Source organism: Aphis gossypii, chromosome X, assembly GCF_020184175.1.
Source record: "Aphis gossypii isolate Hap1 chromosome X, ASM2018417v2, whole genome shotgun sequence".
In the NCBI taxonomy this organism is placed as follows: domain Eukaryota; kingdom Metazoa; phylum Arthropoda; class Insecta; order Hemiptera; family Aphididae; genus Aphis; species Aphis gossypii.
The window spans coordinates 12,217,454-12,235,269 of record NC_065533.1 but is presented as its reverse complement, the minus strand read 5'-3'; the positions used below and the strand labels follow the sequence as shown (position 1 = coordinate 12,235,269).

Sequence of the window (17,816 nt, the reverse complement as noted above, 5' to 3'; positions counted from 1 at the left end):
TCCTTACACTTCAAGGGTAGTTTTATAAATGGTAATTCAGCATTCGTTAGCGGATCATCGCAATCGAACCGGCTGTCGGAACATGTCTATAGGAAAAGCACAGTTTAATAATATTATACACTTGGCCGTCCGCCTGAAAATTAAAACGAGTGCGGTTCGGGGCGGTCGTACCCGCCGTCGCCGCGCGCGCGACACGATTTTGCACCGTCATCCGTGTAGTTTGAATACAAACCATTTGAATAACTCATATTATATATATAATATTATTATATATTATTATGTTCCATTGTAGGTGGTTATCCGTCGCGGCTAAACCGCTCAGCGAGCGTAACCCATCTGGAGGACTATATATTAACATGTTATGCAATTTAAAATATTGAAGTATAATTGAATTTATAATGAACCCATTATAAATTTCAATATTTATGTTAGAGTGCAAATCCGATAGAAATATTCAATTTTTTTTTTTTTTTTTTTATTATTCTCGAACGCGTTTTCGTTTTATTTATTTTTTAGCTTATCATCATTTTCATAATATAATAATAATATATACTATGGCTTTACTTAAGTCATTACCAAGTCATAGTCCGAGCGCGCGAGATCGATTTAACAATTTTTAAAAAAAAAAAATTTATCGTGCGCAACACACGTTCTTGAAAAATTACTAACGGTTATATAATTTTATATAATATTTTACAATCACGAGGTTCCGTTAGCATTTTGATCAGTATATTTTATGTAAATAGGTAAACATTTTATTATTACTTCAATATCAAATTATATTCTACATCGAAACGCGAATTGACGACTACGACTTGCGTATTATATTATGATGTTCATTGATTTGACAACCACCATTAAACTTATTCAGAGAATACGACCATTGTTGTATTACAACAAAAGTGCGAACATTGTAAGTTGATGGATGCGTCTGAGCTGGTACCCTCCCCCCAATGACTTCACGACGCTTCGTTAGTAGTAGGAAAAGGCCGCTACTGGATACCCCCCGCTTCACCCCCCCGCCCTCCCAGCCGACCCACCATGCCCCACCCTAACCCCCCCGAATCGTTACCCCTCCACCCACCCCCCGCCTATACTGCCCCACCCTACGTCACAGGGCCCCCCCATCCACCCACCCCCCGCCTATACTGCCCCACCCTATGCCCCACCCTACGTCACAGGGCCCCCCCATCCACCCACCCCCCGCCTATACTGCCCCACCCTATGCCCCACCCTACGTCACAGGGCCCCCCCCCATCCACCCACCCCCGCCTATACTGCCCCACCCTATGCCCCACCCTACGTCACAGGGCCCCCCCATCCACCACCCCCCCGCCTATACTGCCCCACCCTACGTCACAGGGCCCCCCCCCCACCCCCCCACCACCCACCCCCCGCCTATACTGCCCCACCCTACGTCACAGGACCCCCCGCCCCCCCGCCGACCCACCATGCCCCCCCCCCCTATCTACTACGTAATCGGAGCACCGTCGCCCCGCCCATCACACTATTATCATGTCCTATTATCGGCGTCGTCGACGGTGGCGCCATCTGTCCGAACATTTCGCTGACGCGGTTCTTCCGCCCCGTATCAGCTGCTGCTAAATACGATATGTGTTATCACGCTATCATTCTTATCTTCGACGGTGGCGCCATCTATCCGTACATGGGACTGACGCGGTTTTTTCGCCTCGCATCCGTGCGATATCTCCATGTTATCACGCTAAAACCCCGCCACTTTTACCACGAGCGCCGTGCGTACACACACACGTATAAAACATATACATATACGTATAAAAACATACACATAAAAGTGTAAAACATATACATACATGTATAAAACATATACATATACATACAAAACATATACATATGCGTATAAAACATATACATAAATGTGTAAAACATATACATTCACGTATAAAACATATACATATACGTATAAAAACTTATACATAAATGTGTAAAACATATACATATACATATGCGTATAAAAACATACATACACGTATAAAAACATATACATAAATGTGTAAAACATATATATACATGCATACTTTTAGCAGGATACGGAGTCAAATACTAAAGCGATTGAATTGTTTAGTATAATTAGATGTTTATTCAATAAAAATATATTATACAGGTTATCGTGTTATAATCGGCATGAATAAACTGCATATTATCCGACGACATCATACGATTCCGTTTTACATATATGGACTTGATCATTACTATTACCGCGATTATTACGAATGTCATTAAATTCATTTTTAACATTCGTAATAAATTGAGCGCCTTTATATAATAACACATATACGCATTTAGGGTTATGCACGGCGTGCTGCTGCCAAACTTCATCATTTTCCTCCCAATTCACCAGCAATAGGCCACAGTAGTGACATTGAACCAAGTCGCCAGTTCCGGTATAAGTGAACCCGCATTCAGCCAGCGAATATTTATCTTGATACGATCGAGGCGGTTGTGAATCGAATGTTTTCAGCCTCGATAAAAAGCTTGTATACTGGGGATATTCCGGATCCGATTTCTCGTGTACCAAACGCACTAGTGATCGGCAATCAGTCGAACATTTTAATAAATTCATTTTAATACAACGTATAAAAATATTTGTTTTAAAATCGCATGCAATTCGTTTTAGTTGTCTGATCGCGAATAAGACACTTGCGGCCAGTGTAAAGGTCTCACAGTAACTGACGACTGACGGCTGTATACATGGTAATAGTTCGCGCGTGGTGTATACGCGTCAATAATAATAGTAACAAAAATAATATGAATTAAAATATTTGAATAGCAAATTCAATGTCGGGCAGTTATTCCTCGTTATCAGATAACCGCCGCCCCCGCCGCTGTCGCGTCGTTTTTGACCATACAGATGTGTGGTATGATATCGCGACCAGTGTCATTGTTAACACATCTTGCACGACGCGCATATTTCGTGTGTAATTTATATATATAACACATACTCCTCGTATAATATACCTCGAAACATAGCGCTGGTTTTTCTTAGCGGCCGAATAGTTATTGAATCGAAATGCCAACGGTCCCGACGTATACAGATCAGACGGCCTACAGAGTTTAAACACGTTCGACGTTCTTGCGTATATTCATTGTCTCGTCTACATTTTATTATTATTATTATTTTAAAACGTTGTTTGTATTACATTCTCGAAAATGTTTAACTGTACAACCTGTGGAAAAGTGTACGCTCATAAGCGTGGTTTGAACAGACATGTCAAAACTCACGATGGATCGGTGATTTCGTGTGGAATATGCCTCAAGATATTCACCCGCCGAGACAAACTCAGCATCCACGTACAAAATTGTCATAGTAAGTACATTGAATATTAATCGATAGTGTTCCGTAATATACACATAGATGATTCGCTTAAATCAGGGTTATTAATTAAATTATTTTTAAAATAGAGATCGTTAAAAACACTCCCGAATTTCACAGCGCTGTACGAGTAGGTGGTTCAATGGGTAAATAATTTTTTCTCATATAAATAATAATAATGTAGCTATTTTAATATTAATAATGTATGTTAGGTCGCGCATCAGTCATAAACTGGGCACCACCGCCCACTACCCCGTACGCTCAACCAAATGTTTCGACTCCGACGGACATCTCGACTAGCCGCCGCTGTGCGGACACATCTATTCCCCCGCCTCAAGCCTCATCTTCATCGTCCTCCCGCACACCGGTTATCGTTTCCCCACCACCCGCACAGACTGTCGTTGGCGGAACAGTCGCAAGATCCCTCGCGACCACCGCACTACCACTTTCACTTTCACCACCGTCCTTCGAGGAAGGCGAGTCTCACACGGAAAATACTAGTAAAAACATCAAACGTAAAAAGGCGCGTATGCAAAAGGTTAATACGCCGGGCTTTATCGAAATCGAGTCATCGCATAAACGGGCGATCGTATGGTATTTTAGGAAGAACGTTGATAACGTAGCCAGTTATCGCGCATTCCTCAATTCGATAGAGTCCGAATTAATCGCAAAATTACGCGAGTGCGTGCATATTAACCCGATAAAATATAACCTGAAATTAGAGGCCACATACGTAATACCGAACTTGGACAATTCTGCTCAAAATCGCGCGTTTAAAACTTCGGCCCGTGAATTATACGGGCACAGTAATGTCGAACGTTTGGTCGACCGCGATTTCGCAGCGCTCCAGGCCGAAGAGGATTGTTACGCCGGAAAGTATAGTGGATTTTCCTTATCGTGTATCGACGGATTGCTCTTGGGTGTGTACGAGTACACACCCATGGGGGGATCGTCGTACTTACCGTTGCCGGAAAGTATTCTGAACCGGAAGGCCGTTATCAACCCTCAAAATATTGACCGGCAATGTTTTAAGTGGGCGATCCTCGCCAAACACGTAGCACATGACAATCGCGTGATAGTAGGCGCTAATTATACGAGGGAAGAACACCGATATGACTTTTCTGCTTTATCGACCCCCACCCCCGTGTCGGAGATAAAGTTATTTGAAAAGTCTAACCCTGGGACGAGCGTCAATTTATACGGCGTGAGAAATAGCGAAAAACATAATAATAATAAAAATAAAAAAAATAAAAAGTCGTCCACGCAATCTGTCGCGTACCCACTGCACATCGCGGATGAAGAAAAGCCAGATCATTTCGACCTGCTCTTAATCACCGGGAAGGATGGTGACAACCATTATGCGTTCATTTCGAATTTTTCGCGCCTAGCCAGCCCGCAAAAAAATAATCACCAACATCGATTATTTTACTGCAAACGGTGCTTCGCCAGTTTCGAGGATCGTCCATTAAAATATAAATTACACGGAAAGCGAGCGCTGGCCCAGCACCGTTTACTGTGCGGCGTGCACAAACCGGTTGTACCTTTGATGCCGAAAGAGGGAGATACTCTGGAATTCGAGGCGTGGTGTAAAACGGAACGGCTACCATTCGTAGTGTATGCCGACTTCGAAGCCTTACTCCTGAAAACGGACCGGAAACAAGGTGTCAATACAACGGCGATACACACACACCACCCCATGAGCTACGGGTACCATGTTGTCGCGGCGGAGGGAGTACCAATAGAGTTGTTTGACCAGTTTGACATACCGAGGGTTCCTGTCATTTTCCGTGGCTCGGCGACCGAGGACGACGTAGCCAAGCGTTTCGTCCGTGACGTTCTCAATGTAGCTGATAAAATAGCCCGATTGTATAAGGAAGTCAATGTGCCGATTATTATGAGTGTTGAGGATTGTCGTGTGCATGGCGGAAAGATTACGTGTGACTTGTGCAGTTGTGCGTTTAGCGAACGCAACTGTAAAACTGCACACCACGACCACTTGTCTGGACGTTTTTTAAAAACGTTATGTAACACGTGCAATCTTAAGTTGAAAACACCAAAATTCGTACCTTGCTTCCTACACAATCTGTCTAACTACGACGCGCATTTCATCGTGACAAATTTAGCGAACGACGGCGACACTAACCGAATATCTGTTATCGCAAACACCGAAGAGAAAATATTTCGTTTTCGAAGTATATTAACAACACGTTCTCCGTCAGGTTTGTAGATACATGCAGGTTTATGGCGTCGAGCTTGGCGCACTTGGCGGAGAACCTCACCTCCGCGAACTTTGATAAGTTTCGCGAAGTCACGAAAGTGTTCGCCCCGTCGGAGATGGAGTTGGTCACGCGGAAAGGCATATATCCGTATGAATATACAGATTCGTGGGATAAATTGGACGCTACGTCGCTACCGGATAAGTTCCAATTCTACAGCGCGTTGACGGAAACGCACGTGAGCGACGAGGATTATAGTCACGCGGCCAGGGTCTGGAATCATTTCGGCTGCACCTCACTCGGCGCTTATAGCGATTTATACCTTAAAGTCGACGTGTTGTTAAGCGCCGACGTGTTCGAGAATTTCAGGGATATATGCATGACCACGTATCACCTGGACCCTGCTCAATACTACACGTTGCCCGGATTCAGTTTTGACTGCATGTTAAAGTTCACGAAAGTTCAACTTGAACTTTTAACTGATTTCGAGAAAGTTTTGTTTTTGGAGTCTGGTACACGCGGTGGTCTGGTGCAGGCGAGCAAGCGCCACGCGCGCGCCAACAATCTCGAGACGCCTGGATACAATGCCGACGAACCTAAAACGTCACTCATATACTTAGATGGTGATTATAGAATATAAATTATATATTTGCGTGTATATTAACCAATTTTTCCCCTTCTAGCAAATAATTTGTATGGTTTTGGGATGTGCAAATATATGCCGATTAGCGATTTTTCGTGGTACCCGGGGAACCCGGAAGTTGCACTTGACCAGCTACAGTGGATGCGCGAGACGGACGATGTGGGTAGAATTTACGAAGTCGACATCTCGTATCCTCAACACCTACACGACGCCCACAACGATATGCCGTTCCTACCGCACGCTAGCATACCACGCGGGTCCACTGTGCGAAAGTTGATGGTGACATTTCTGCGAAAAGAACACTACGTGGTTCATTATATGAATTTACAACAAGCCATGGCCCACGGCGTCGTGTAGTAGAAAAAGTGATTATTAATATTATCATTATTATTATGTGTATACGCATCTTATTACTTTTTTCGTACTTTTCAGACGCATCGAGTATTGGAATTCCGACAATCCCCATGGCTGGCCCCGTACATAAATCTAAACACGGAATTACGTAAGCGGGCGACCAACAAATTCGAAGAAAAGTTTTTTAAAGATTTAAACAATTCGGTGTTCGGTATGTTATTTATAAATATTATTATTGCTTAAAAATAATTTTTTTCAAACTTTGAACTACTTAAACTTTACATAACGTCTATTGTGTGTATATATAGGGAAAACTATGGAGAACATGCGTCGCCGATTCGACTTAGAACTTGTTTCGTGTCCGCAAAGAATGCGGAAACTCATAAATCGACCGACATTCAAATATTGTACGACTTACAATGAAAATCTCTCGGTGGTCACCCAACACGGCAAAGAAGTGGATTTCTGCAAGCCTATCTACATAGGATTTACCGTACTAGAACTTAGTAAAGTTTTAATGTACGGATTTCATTATGACGTCATGAAGCGTCATTATGGAGATAGGATTGAATTGTTGTATACCGATACCGGTACGTATACAATATATGCAGTCTAGAAAAAAATATATATTATATTATTATTGTATGTGTTTCAGATTCACTATTCTACCGTGTGACAACAAATGATTTTTACGACGACCTTATCACCAATCCTAATCTCATGCGTTTTATGGATACATCCAATTTGCCGGGCGATCACAAGTGTTATACAGCCGTTCGGAAACGTGTCCCAGGTCTTTTTAAATTCGAATGCGGTTCAAGTACAGTCTATGAGTTTGTAGCTCTGCGTGCTAAATCCTATGCCTACGACGTGGAACAGGACGTCAGCATTCGCGCGAAAGGTGTTATGAGGCACGTGATTCGTAATCACCTCACGCTCGCCGAACACAAGCGATGCTTATTCGCCGACGTGGACGACGAGGCGGGATCCGACGAGTCCGAAGACGAATTAGACTCTGACACGGGGAAAATGATCGCAGCCGATTCCGCGCTTAAAGCTGTCGCCCAAATACACCGGATCGCCACCTGCACGTCTGCCACGTCTCCGCTCGCGCATCCATCGCTTTGCTATAGCAACACGCCTTTCACGCCGTATAGAGAAAATGTCTCTATACGGTCGTTTAAACACGAATTGCGTACGATTAAGACTATGAAATTAGTTTTAAACAGGGCTGACGATAAGCGTCATGTGTTACCCGATAACATTTCCACGTACGCACACGGTCATCACCGCATAAATTATTAAATTGTTATTATTGTTATTATATTGTGTATTTAAATGTATAAAAATTCGTTGTATTGTAAGATGTTAAAATATATTAACACCGTTTATTTAAATTATTATTATTATTTCCATTTCAGTATTCTTATGAATCATATAGTTATAATGTCGATCGTGGTGTTTCGACGTAATATGTATAGTATAGAGTAAAATATATATATAATATATACATAACCCCTTATTAAGTGAGTCTTAATATTATAGATAAAATTATTATATATATATTTTTTTTTAAATTACGTATCATATTTTCAGATGACGCGCAATCATTTCATTTGAGTGACTTTGAGTGGGAAGATATTCCCCGTAAAGAAAATACCCCACATTGGAAAAAGAAAATAATATCTGAATTTAACACTAAAATGTAATATATTTAATTTTATGTAAATAAAATATTATTTTATAGAATACCGATGTTAATATATTTTTTAAAACCAACTCATTGCTCGGACAAAATAATTATATAACTTGTTAAATGTATATAATTATATTATATGTCCCTTAAAACTATAGGATCTAGATAAAATGAAAATTAAAAACATATTTTATTATTTTTTTTTTTTTTTTAACCATCTCATCTTTGCTAGAATAATTATTCAACACGCAAAATAAATATAATTATATTATACAATTCCTAAATGCGTATAAATACATGTTAAGATATACATATTAAGAAATATCGAAACCTTATAACTAAACCTTTTATACTATTACGAATAAATTATTATCATTATAGGGTTGAGATAAAATATAAATAAGAATAAACTTAGAATTTTTTTTTTTTTATTAAAAATAATAAAGCAATTAAATAATAATAATAATAGAAAATTATCGATAACCGTTCATAGAGGATTTCGATTATAGATTTCATTCAAAATCTATGATAAAGCTCCTTCTATTTAATCCCTTATAAATGAGACTAACAGGAGGTACAACGCCTAAATTATAAGTTTCAATATCTACATCATTCATCTGGATCGCCTTGGGTAGAAATATATTTATCGAACCGGCGCCATCGGGGTCCGATAATATGCAGGACACTGCAGTTCCAAATTTTGTCTCGACATTTTTCATCGACCGTATGGGGTAACGAACGTCTTTGCGTAATTCCCCGACAGAAAGGTTGACAGAGTTCAATTGAGCCTTAAGCGATTGTAAAAATGCCATATTCGTACTGTGAACAGAAACAGTAAATGTTAGATAAAAATAAATTTGGTAAGCGCGTGTGTATGCGCGTGTCGTTATGCGTGAATAGATATTTTTATTATTTTTTAAAAAATATTTAATTATTTTATTAGACTTAAAATTAACTCACTTTAAATTCGCGGTATTGATCTGATGAATGTACGGAACCGGAGTCACTTGTATTTTTAGTAGATCGTATAGTTGCGGATATTGACGTTGTTGAATGTGGTAAGAGAATGAATTCAGAACTGAAAAATATAACTCCTGTTAGTTTCATATAATATATACAAACGAATGATATTTTAAAAATTATAGACATTACACTCGATTGCATATAATAATAATATTATTTTTTATTAAACAAAACTCACTTTATTTGAACGGAGATGTTGTAAAATCTAGACTGTAGTGTAGATGGACGATAATATGAAGAGATGACTGCTTCGGATAGTTGAGAAAATACGACTGATTTAATATTCACTGACCGATGCCCGCTCGTCTAAAATTATTATCAGCAGACATCCCCACCATAATCTATCGACGTGTACAATATCGAGCGGATACATCGATTGATAAACGCATATGCGCATATTACGGACGAAAAGGGTGGTCCGCTGAGCGGATCCTGCGCGTTGTAATCGGAATGTGTCGCTTCGGTTGTACGCGGCTGACGGGTTGACCTTCGCCGCCAGATGATGGTATTTTACACACCGCCTGTAGGGTTGTCCAGATGTGGCTAACGAATACGATTGTGTGAAAAACTCGACATTCGTGGACATTATATTATGTATATTTACTATTTGCAGGAGACTATATAATAATATCGTGTATACAGAAATGAAATTATATTATTCTACAAATTATTTTTAAAAATCGTGTTATGGAATGTGAGGTCGTTTGTGTGACGCTGACCAACCGTCAATCCCTGCAGATGTGGAGTAGATACATGTTATACACACGCACACAGATATATGCGTAATAAAACTCTTTACACGATTATATAATATAATATACATATATTTCAGAAATATTATATACAAAAATTAAATAATATAACACATTATTTTTACATATTATTTTTAAACCATTTAAGCAATGCGAAAACTCGATTATATGTACATTGCGTGCTATCTAAATTCATATGGTATAAACAGCACGGTTGTATATTTTTTCCCGGCCCCGCATGTAGCTGGTCGAGTCGCGGACAGTCCAAATCTGTGCCCATCTCGATGATTTTGACATTGGGAATGAAGTCTTGAATGATTTGCCGTTTTTCTTCACCTTTCACGTAAATGCAATCGAAATGTAACGATGTTAAAATCTTTCCTATTTCCGAATATTGGACGTCCCCGCAAACCGGTGACAGTTGATGGTAATTGCGATACAACCACATGTTGACAGCATTGACTTTTGGCGTATTTTCGCGCGTTCTAATATGTTTAAAAATCCAATGTTGGCTAGCCCACCCGTCCAAGTCTACTATAGACATTTCTTTTATCATGTACTTTGAGTGGGGACCAAGTATGCACTGGATATCCAGAATAGCCGAAGTCATAATATTCTTGCGATTGCAAGAGCTATATTATAATATATATATAAATATATAATATATTATAACGTCTTACTAGCGGTAGTCTTGAGTGAATACTGATATCCATTGATTCTATTCTCGAGTATAACTATCCTGGTGTATGCGTGCGTCAAGTCAGTTTTCAAATCTTCAATATTTTTATTTATACTGTCTATGGATTCTATAAAAGATTTAATTTTATTTTCGTTTTCCGAAAAATATTTATCGATATACGGTACGAGTGCCGAGATTTTTTCCACGTTTGTGTCAATTATATTACTATGTATAGCTAGCTCTTTTGTGAAATTTCCGCCGAGTACCGTTATTTTACCATCGATTATCTCGATTAAATCGACGTGTAAGGCGAACTCTTTTTCGTATTTTTCCTCTATATCCGCGATTATTTTATTCAACCGACTTGTCGGTGAACCTCCAAACGCGTCCATCGTACCGCGGTAACTGTGCTTATATTTTTAAATCCACCTTATTTATCCAACTATTATGTTCGTCCGAAAAGCCTAACCATCGAACGAAAACACGATGACCCTTTGTGCGAATTACTTTTTCCACCAGATAATCGTCGGGGTACATTGTCCTACGTATTTCTTCAGCGTAAAAACCGCCGGCGATCGGGCTCCCCGTATAATCTTCAAGGATAAATGTTGCCGGCGTAGTCTTATTCACTTTAATAATTGTAAATATTTCCGTAGACCAATTGGGTAAATATCCTTTGGTGAAAACACCCTTGTACACGCTAATGCGGACTTTGTCACCGACGCTAAATTTTATTTTCCCCGTTTTTTCAACATCGTATTTTAGTTTTACCCGCGACGGATGAGCGTCGGCCTGCATCGGCGTTGCAACGTGCTCTGATAATTATATTAAATGTAATATATAAATTACCAAAGCCAACAATACTCTAAACCATGGGGACGTAAAGGATATCCTCATAGTTATGTTAGGGTGAGCAACCAGGCAAGCAATGATTGGGTGTGGTCGGACTAGGACCGGATCTAATAAACAAAAGTAGGAAACAATCAAAAGTATCATCGCCCGTGTGCTTCTTATCCGATGGGAGGTAATGGCATGTGACTACTATCCGGTGACATATTATGGATACGTAATTGCCACCCGGTAGAGTATATTAGTTGCGGAATCACTCACCCGATAGATATTATAGTCATATAATTGACGCACGCTATCGGCCGGATGACGCAAAGCGTGGGAAGAAGCGGATGCAGGTGCAGATGACCATCAGGGATCTGAAGGTACCGCGGAGTCCCTGGACGATATATAAGGGGGCCCAGATTAGGCACAATTCAGACGTGATCCACCAGAGTTAGCGCAAGCACCTTCACGTCACCCAGTTTAATATTTTATGTCTCCTGGACTTAGAATATTTTCACAATTTTTATTAAATTAATTAATTGGACTTAGAATAATTTTAAATAAAAAACACTTAGAATAATTTCGAGAGTTCAATTATTTCACAAAACCTTTTCCAAATCGACATCATTCAACTGATTGTACGTGGCACGTTACAAAATTTGGCGCAGTCGGTAGGATTCTTTCAAATAAGAATTCTTTGGACGAACAATTTTAATTTTTTCGAACTTAGAAAATTTTCGAAAAAAAAAATATTTTTTTTTCCACTTCGAAAATTTTTCGAAAAAATTTAAAATATATCCACTTCGAAGAATTCACGGAGGCACATTCGGCAACGAATCACTGTTGAAGAAGACAACTGCAGAACGTCAACTTCAGCGACTCCGAAAGAGAAAGAATCAACAAGTAACACCACGGCTCAGCAATCAAGAAGAATGGAAGCATCAACTCAAACCATCGTTGTGTAAGCATAATTTTTTTTCTTAATGTAGAATAATTTTAAGCGTCTAACTCTGTTCGCGTCTCCTTTGGAATTAAAAACTCCATCGTATAAGTTACTTTTAATTGTGAAGGTGTATATATATATTCCCCGTGAAAAATTAAATAAAATATCTTGATAAAATTAAATAAATAATTTAAAAAGGGAAAAATTTAGAATAAGCAAAAATAAAAAATAATAAAAAAAAACGCAACGATTAAATAAATTTAATATTTTAATAATACACTTAGATTATTTTTACGCATAAAATTTTTATTCAATAATAAAATAATACAACTTTATTTTAGTTATAAAATATATAAATATTACAAATATAAATAATTTTTCGAGGAACAAATAAATAAATAAGAATATTTTTTTTTTAAGAAAAAAAAGACATAAATAATTTTTCAGAAAAAAATTAATAAATTAAGAATCTAAAAAAAAAATATATTTTATTATTTCCAAAAGGAAATACAACAAAGTAACATAAAGAACTTTCAGGAAAAATGATAAGTTAAAAAAAAAAAGTCAATCAAAAAATTAATAATAAAAATATTTTATTTTTTAAATATAAATAAAATATTTTGACATAGAAAATTTTCAGAAAAAAAAATAATAATTTAAGTTTTAAAATAAATTTTATTTTTTTTTATTTTATTTATAAAATATAATAGCAGAAGAATAAAATTTTTAAAAGAAAATAATAACAATAATTTTATTTTTAATATAAAAGGAAAGAAAAATTATTTTAATTAATTTAAACATTTTTTTTATTACGAAAATTAAATTATTTTATTAAATTAAATATTTTACAAGAAAATTATTTTTTTTTATGCGGAAAAATTATTTAAGATAAATATCGTAAGAATAGTATAAATAAATTTATTTTTTTTTTAAAAAAAAAATAATAAAAAAAAAGAGGAATATATTGTTAAAAAAAAATTTTTTATAATTAAGGGGAAAATATTTTATTTAAAGAAAATTATACGTGAAGAATACGGAAATAAATAATTATAGAAAAAATTATTAGTGAATTATACGTCAAGGAACACGCAAGAAAAAAAAGAAAGAGTTTATTTTGTGAATTAAAAGGAATATTAATTGAGAATTTTATTGAAGGCAGTTAAGACCTTATTTATTGAATTATTGGGAAGGCAAGTAATAAGTCCTTATATATATTGAATTATTTTAGGCTGAAAAAGTGCCATATTTTAAAAGTTGATGAAAGGAATTATTTTGGGGCGGATTTGAGCCATATATTGATAAATAAAAGTATTGAATTATTTTAGGCTGAAAAAGTGCCATATTTTAAAAGTTGATGAAAGGAATTATTTTGGGGCGGATTTGAGCCATATATTGAGAATTAAAAGTATTGAATTATTTTAGGCTGAAAAAGTGCCATATTTTAAAAAAGTTGATGAAAGGAATTATTTTGGGGCGGATTTGAGCCATATATTGATAAATAAAAGTATTGAATTATTTTAGGCTGAAAAAGTGCCATATTTTAAAAGTTGATGAAAGGAATTATTTTGGGGCGGATTTGAGCCATATATATATTGTGAATTAAATAATTGTGAATTTTATTGGGCCGAGTAGAGCCGTATATTGAAAAATAATTGTGAATTTTATTGGGCCAAAAAGAGCCGTATTTTGTGAAAAAAATAATTGTGAATTTTATTGGGCCAAAAGAGCCGTATTTTGTGAAAAAATAATTGTGAATTTATTTAGGCCGAGAAGAGCCGTATTTAGCGATTTTAATAATCGGAGATTTTATTAGGCAGGAATAAGCCGTGTTATAATTAAAAGATAATTGTGAATTTTATAGGCGAGAAAGTCCTATCGTGTTGGAAAGAATTACTTGACGTATATTGTAAATTTTAGAGAGGATAAAAAATCCTAGAGAAAAAATAAAAAAATATAGATAGAAATAATTGGGGGAATAATAAAAATATTACGAGAATTTTATACTAAAATAATATTGATAAATATTTTTAAAGAAATTAATGTTGATTAATAATTGGAAAAAATAATAATAAAAAAAAAATATTTTAAGAAATAAAGCATATTTAATTTAAGTTATAATAAATGAATATACAAATAAACGTATGAATAAGGAAAAAGAAGAAAATAGTTATAGTGAAAACGATAGTAATAGTTCGGAAGAGGAAACAGATAAAACAAAAGAAATCGGAACTCAGTAGAGTTAAATAAAAATATTGAAGTAAATAAATTAGTAAACATAAGTATAAATACGAAAGAGGGTAGCGACTCTACACAGGGAATTAATAAGGAAAAAACAACAGGGAAAAGTTTGTTAGATACTACTGTTAGAGAAGACTCAAATACCGGATTAGAACAAAGATTAATAGGGTTACGTAGTACACCAAATTTAGTCCACTCAGAATTAGGACCAGTAAAGAGGAAGCAAAGAACAAAAATGTCTAGTGTAAAGGCTACAATTGAGCAGGTCACTGCTATGATACCAATTTGTGCCGATGCAAAAGACGTTTGTTCGTTCATACGGGCATGCGATTATGCATGTGAGAGCCGTAGATAAAGAAACTATACCCTTATTAGTGAAATTTATTAATACTAGGATTACTGGCAAGGCGTTAGAAGTATGTCGGTATAGGGAAACCAGTGATTGGGAAACTATTAAAAAAATTAAGGGGGGCTTTTGAACAGCAATTGTCACCACAAACATTACAAATAGGATTAAATTCAGTTCGTATGAAAAATGACGAAGATGTATTAACTTATACGGGTCGCGTAGAACAGCTATATTATAATTTATGTAATGCAACATTGGCAAATAAAACGCCCGAAGAGGCGAGAATTTTAAGGCAAACTCTAAAGGATCAGGCATTAGCAATTTATATAAACGGGTTAAAAATGGATTTACAAACAATATTACGAGCTAGGAACCCAGAAACTTTAGAACTGGCAATGCAAATGGCTAGGCAGTTAGAAATCGAATTTAGTTTTAACAAAGAATTACAAAATAACGAAACTAAAGTAAATCAGAACGGAAATAAAAATAATAACGGAAATCGTTGGTCAAATAACTATCAGGGAAATAATCCAGATGGACAGAAATTCGGTTATAAGCAAAATTATAATCGTGGTCAGAATATACAAAATCCGAATAATTATAATAATTTTAATCGTAATAATAATAGTCAATATAATAATAATTATTATAACAGTAACGTAAAGCCGATAACTTGTAATTATTGCAATAAGATAGGACACGGTAGTGTTAGCTGTTATAGTAAGCAACGGGATGAACGTAATGTAAATCGGACGAGAAATGGTCAAGTGTCGAACGGGAACGGCGTCCGTTCGATCAACCAAATAACGGCCGTAACGGAGGAGTTGTCACTCAACGATGTTTCACAATCGTATCAGTAATTAGTGAAAATCATGTTACATTACAATCACCTAATTTTAAAACAAATACAATAGATCTTCTTTTAGACACCGATAGTGAAATCAATTTAATAAAAATAAATAAATTAACAGGCGAAACATTAGTAAACAAAAAAAGGAAAAAAATAAATTTAAAAGATATTAACGATAAAATAGTAACTACCATAGGCAAAATTACAATAATATTAATATTACATAATAATAATAAAATAAAAACAGAGTTTCATGTGGTCGATAAAGAATTTCCAATACCGCAAGATGGAATTCTAGGTCACCACTTCCTGTTACAGAATAACGCGATAATAGATGTTGCGAATAATATATTAACAATAAATGATGACACTCGTCGCTAATTAAATAAAATAAAATATGTTTTACATATCTTAAACCACGAACGGAAATGATAATATCCATACCAATAGCTGATCCGATAATGAAAAATAAAAATATTTTAATACAGAAACAAGAATTAATACAGGAGCAACGTATAGAATTAAATGTAATAAAAGAAAGTGATCTATAAAAAACGTAAAATAAAAAAAAAAAAAGGGAGAGAAACGATAAAAATTTAAAAGTTTTAAATATATATATACACTTAGATTTAAGAAAACATACTGTACGAATAAGTTACTATTGGGATATGGAATAAATTTGAATTGTGGGGAACTTTATAGATTTTGTACTACTAATATATTATAATAAGTAAAAAAAAAAATTATTTGTATTAATTAATTTACCATATAAGAAACTATTGTAATCAACACATTATACTAACCACATTTTTATTGGAATTATCAAATCAATTATAAACACTATATTGTACTATTTACTAACACTATATTTTATTGTAATCACAATTATAAATTATAAGAAAACTAACCAACATATTTAAAACATAGAATTATATAACCAAATATTTAATCTAACCATATATAATTAATATATTATAATCAAAATATTTAATCAAACTATTTAACCATTTGTAAGTGTAATCAATCCATATTTAATCAAAACTATACATACAACATATACATCATATATTCATATTATATAACGAAAATACTTTAAATGTAAAAGCATACAGAGAATTGTAATGTATGTCTTATATCAATGACTTGTAATCGATTATTGTAAACACTATAACATTGTAATAATTTGTAACTTAACTATTTTGTACTGAACTTTGAAAGATTTCTGTCTTTGAGACATAAACCTTTTTTTTCGTGGGGAGGTGCAACGTGCTCTGATAATTATATTAAATGTAATATATAAATTACCAAAGCCAACAATACTCTAAACCATGGGGACGTAAAGGATATCCTCATAGTTATGTAGGGTGAGCAACCAGGCAAGCAATGATTGGGTGTGTCGGACTAGGACCGGATCTCTAATAACAAAAGTAGGAACAATCAAAAGTATCATCGCCGTGTGCTTCTTATCCGATGGGAGGTAATGGCATGTGACTACTATCCGGTGACATATTATGGATACGTAATTGCCACCCGGTAGAGTATATTAGTGCGGAATCAATCACCCGATAGAATATTATAGTCATAATTGACGCACGCTATCGGCCGGATGACGCAAAGCGTGGGAAGAAGCGGATGCAGGTGCAGATGACCATCAGGGATCTGAAGGTACCGCGGGAGTCCCTGGACGATATATAAGGGGGCCCAGATTAGGCACAATTCAGACGTGATCCACCAGAGTTAGCGCAAGCACCTTCACGTCACCCAGTTAATATTTTATGTCTCCTGGACTTAGAATATTTTCACAATTTTATTAAATTAATTAATTGGACTTAGAATATTTTTAATAAAAAACACTTAGAATAATTTCGAGAGTTCAATTATTTCACA

At 35.8% G+C, this 17,816-nt stretch overlaps 4 protein-coding genes and 1 long non-coding RNA gene across 5 annotated transcripts; 3 read left to right on the top strand and 2 right to left on the bottom strand.

Annotated features, from left to right (window-relative positions):
* Window positions 1-2,179: 2,179 nt before the first annotated feature.
* Window positions 2,180-2,602, bottom strand: LOC126552346 (death-associated inhibitor of apoptosis 1-like). The gene has a single exon (XM_050207036.1). It carries the CDS (start codon window positions 2,600-2,602, stop codon window positions 2,180-2,182), a length of 423 nt encoding a protein of 140 aa, XP_050062993.1.
* A 542-nt stretch (window positions 2,603-3,144) lies between these two features.
* On the top strand, window positions 3,145-5,579 carry LOC126552345 (uncharacterized). Its single transcript, XM_050207035.1, has 3 exons — window positions 3,145-3,346; window positions 3,442-3,498; window positions 3,565-5,579. The coding sequence occupies exons 1-3, from the start codon at window positions 3,190-3,192 to the stop codon at window positions 5,577-5,579; spliced, it is 2,229 nt and encodes a 742-aa protein (XP_050062992.1). The 5' UTR covers window positions 3,145-3,189.
* LOC126552199 (uncharacterized) lies at window positions 5,578-6,594 on the top strand. The gene is made up of 2 exons (XM_050206891.1): window positions 5,578-6,191; window positions 6,252-6,594. The coding sequence occupies exons 1-2, from the start codon at window positions 5,594-5,596 to the stop codon at window positions 6,566-6,568; spliced, it is 915 nt and encodes a 304-aa protein (XP_050062848.1). The 5' UTR covers window positions 5,578-5,593; the 3' UTR covers window positions 6,569-6,594.
* Window positions 6,595-6,629: 35 nt separating this feature from the next.
* LOC126552198 (uncharacterized) lies at window positions 6,630-7,956 on the top strand. The gene is made up of 3 exons (XM_050206890.1): window positions 6,630-6,776; window positions 6,874-7,155; window positions 7,221-7,956. Exons 2-3 carry the CDS (start codon window positions 6,882-6,884, stop codon window positions 7,868-7,870), a joined length of 924 nt encoding a protein of 307 aa, XP_050062847.1. The 5' UTR covers window positions 6,630-6,776; window positions 6,874-6,881; the 3' UTR covers window positions 7,871-7,956.
* Window positions 7,957-8,662: 706 nt separating this feature from the next.
* LOC126552726 (uncharacterized) lies at window positions 8,663-11,514 on the bottom strand. The gene is made up of 3 exons (XR_007606137.1): window positions 9,463-11,514; window positions 9,222-9,339; window positions 8,663-9,080 (listed from the first exon to the last, which is right to left on the bottom strand). It is a non-coding gene; the product is annotated as an uncharacterized LOC126552726 (long non-coding RNA).
* Between the last annotated feature and the right edge of the window lie 6,302 nt (window positions 11,515-17,816).

What these genes read in the sequence shown, in the direction of transcription:
- LOC126552345 (XM_050207035.1), top strand. Translation starts at nt 3,190, where the DNA reads ATGTTTAACTGTACAACCTGTGGAAAAGTGTACGCTCATAAGCGTGGT. An exon ending in CCACGTACAAAATTGTCATA is followed by an intron (nt 3,347 to 3,441) that starts GTAAGTACATTG and finishes TTTTTAAAATAG; the next exon opens with AGATCGTTAAAAACACTCCC. An exon ending in ACGAGTAGGTGGTTCAATGG is followed by an intron (nt 3,499 to 3,564) that starts GTAAATAATTTT and finishes AATGTATGTTAG; the next exon opens with GTCGCGCATCAGTCATAAAC.
- LOC126552199 (XM_050206891.1), top strand. Translation starts at nt 5,594, where the DNA reads ATGGCGTCGAGCTTGGCGCACTTGGCGGAGAACCTCACCTCCGCGAAC. An exon ending in GTCACTCATATACTTAGATG is followed by an intron (nt 6,192 to 6,251) that starts GTGATTATAGAA and finishes TTCCCCTTCTAG; the next exon opens with CAAATAATTTGTATGGTTTT.
- LOC126552346 (XM_050207036.1), bottom strand. Translation starts at nt 2,602, where the DNA reads ATGAATTTATTAAAATGTTCGACTGATTGCCGATCACTAGTGCGTTTG.
- LOC126552198 (XM_050206890.1), top strand. Translation starts at nt 6,882, where the DNA reads ATGGAGAACATGCGTCGCCGATTCGACTTAGAACTTGTTTCGTGTCCG. An exon ending in ATTGTTGTATACCGATACCG is followed by an intron (nt 7,156 to 7,220) that starts GTACGTATACAA and finishes TATGTGTTTCAG; the next exon opens with ATTCACTATTCTACCGTGTG.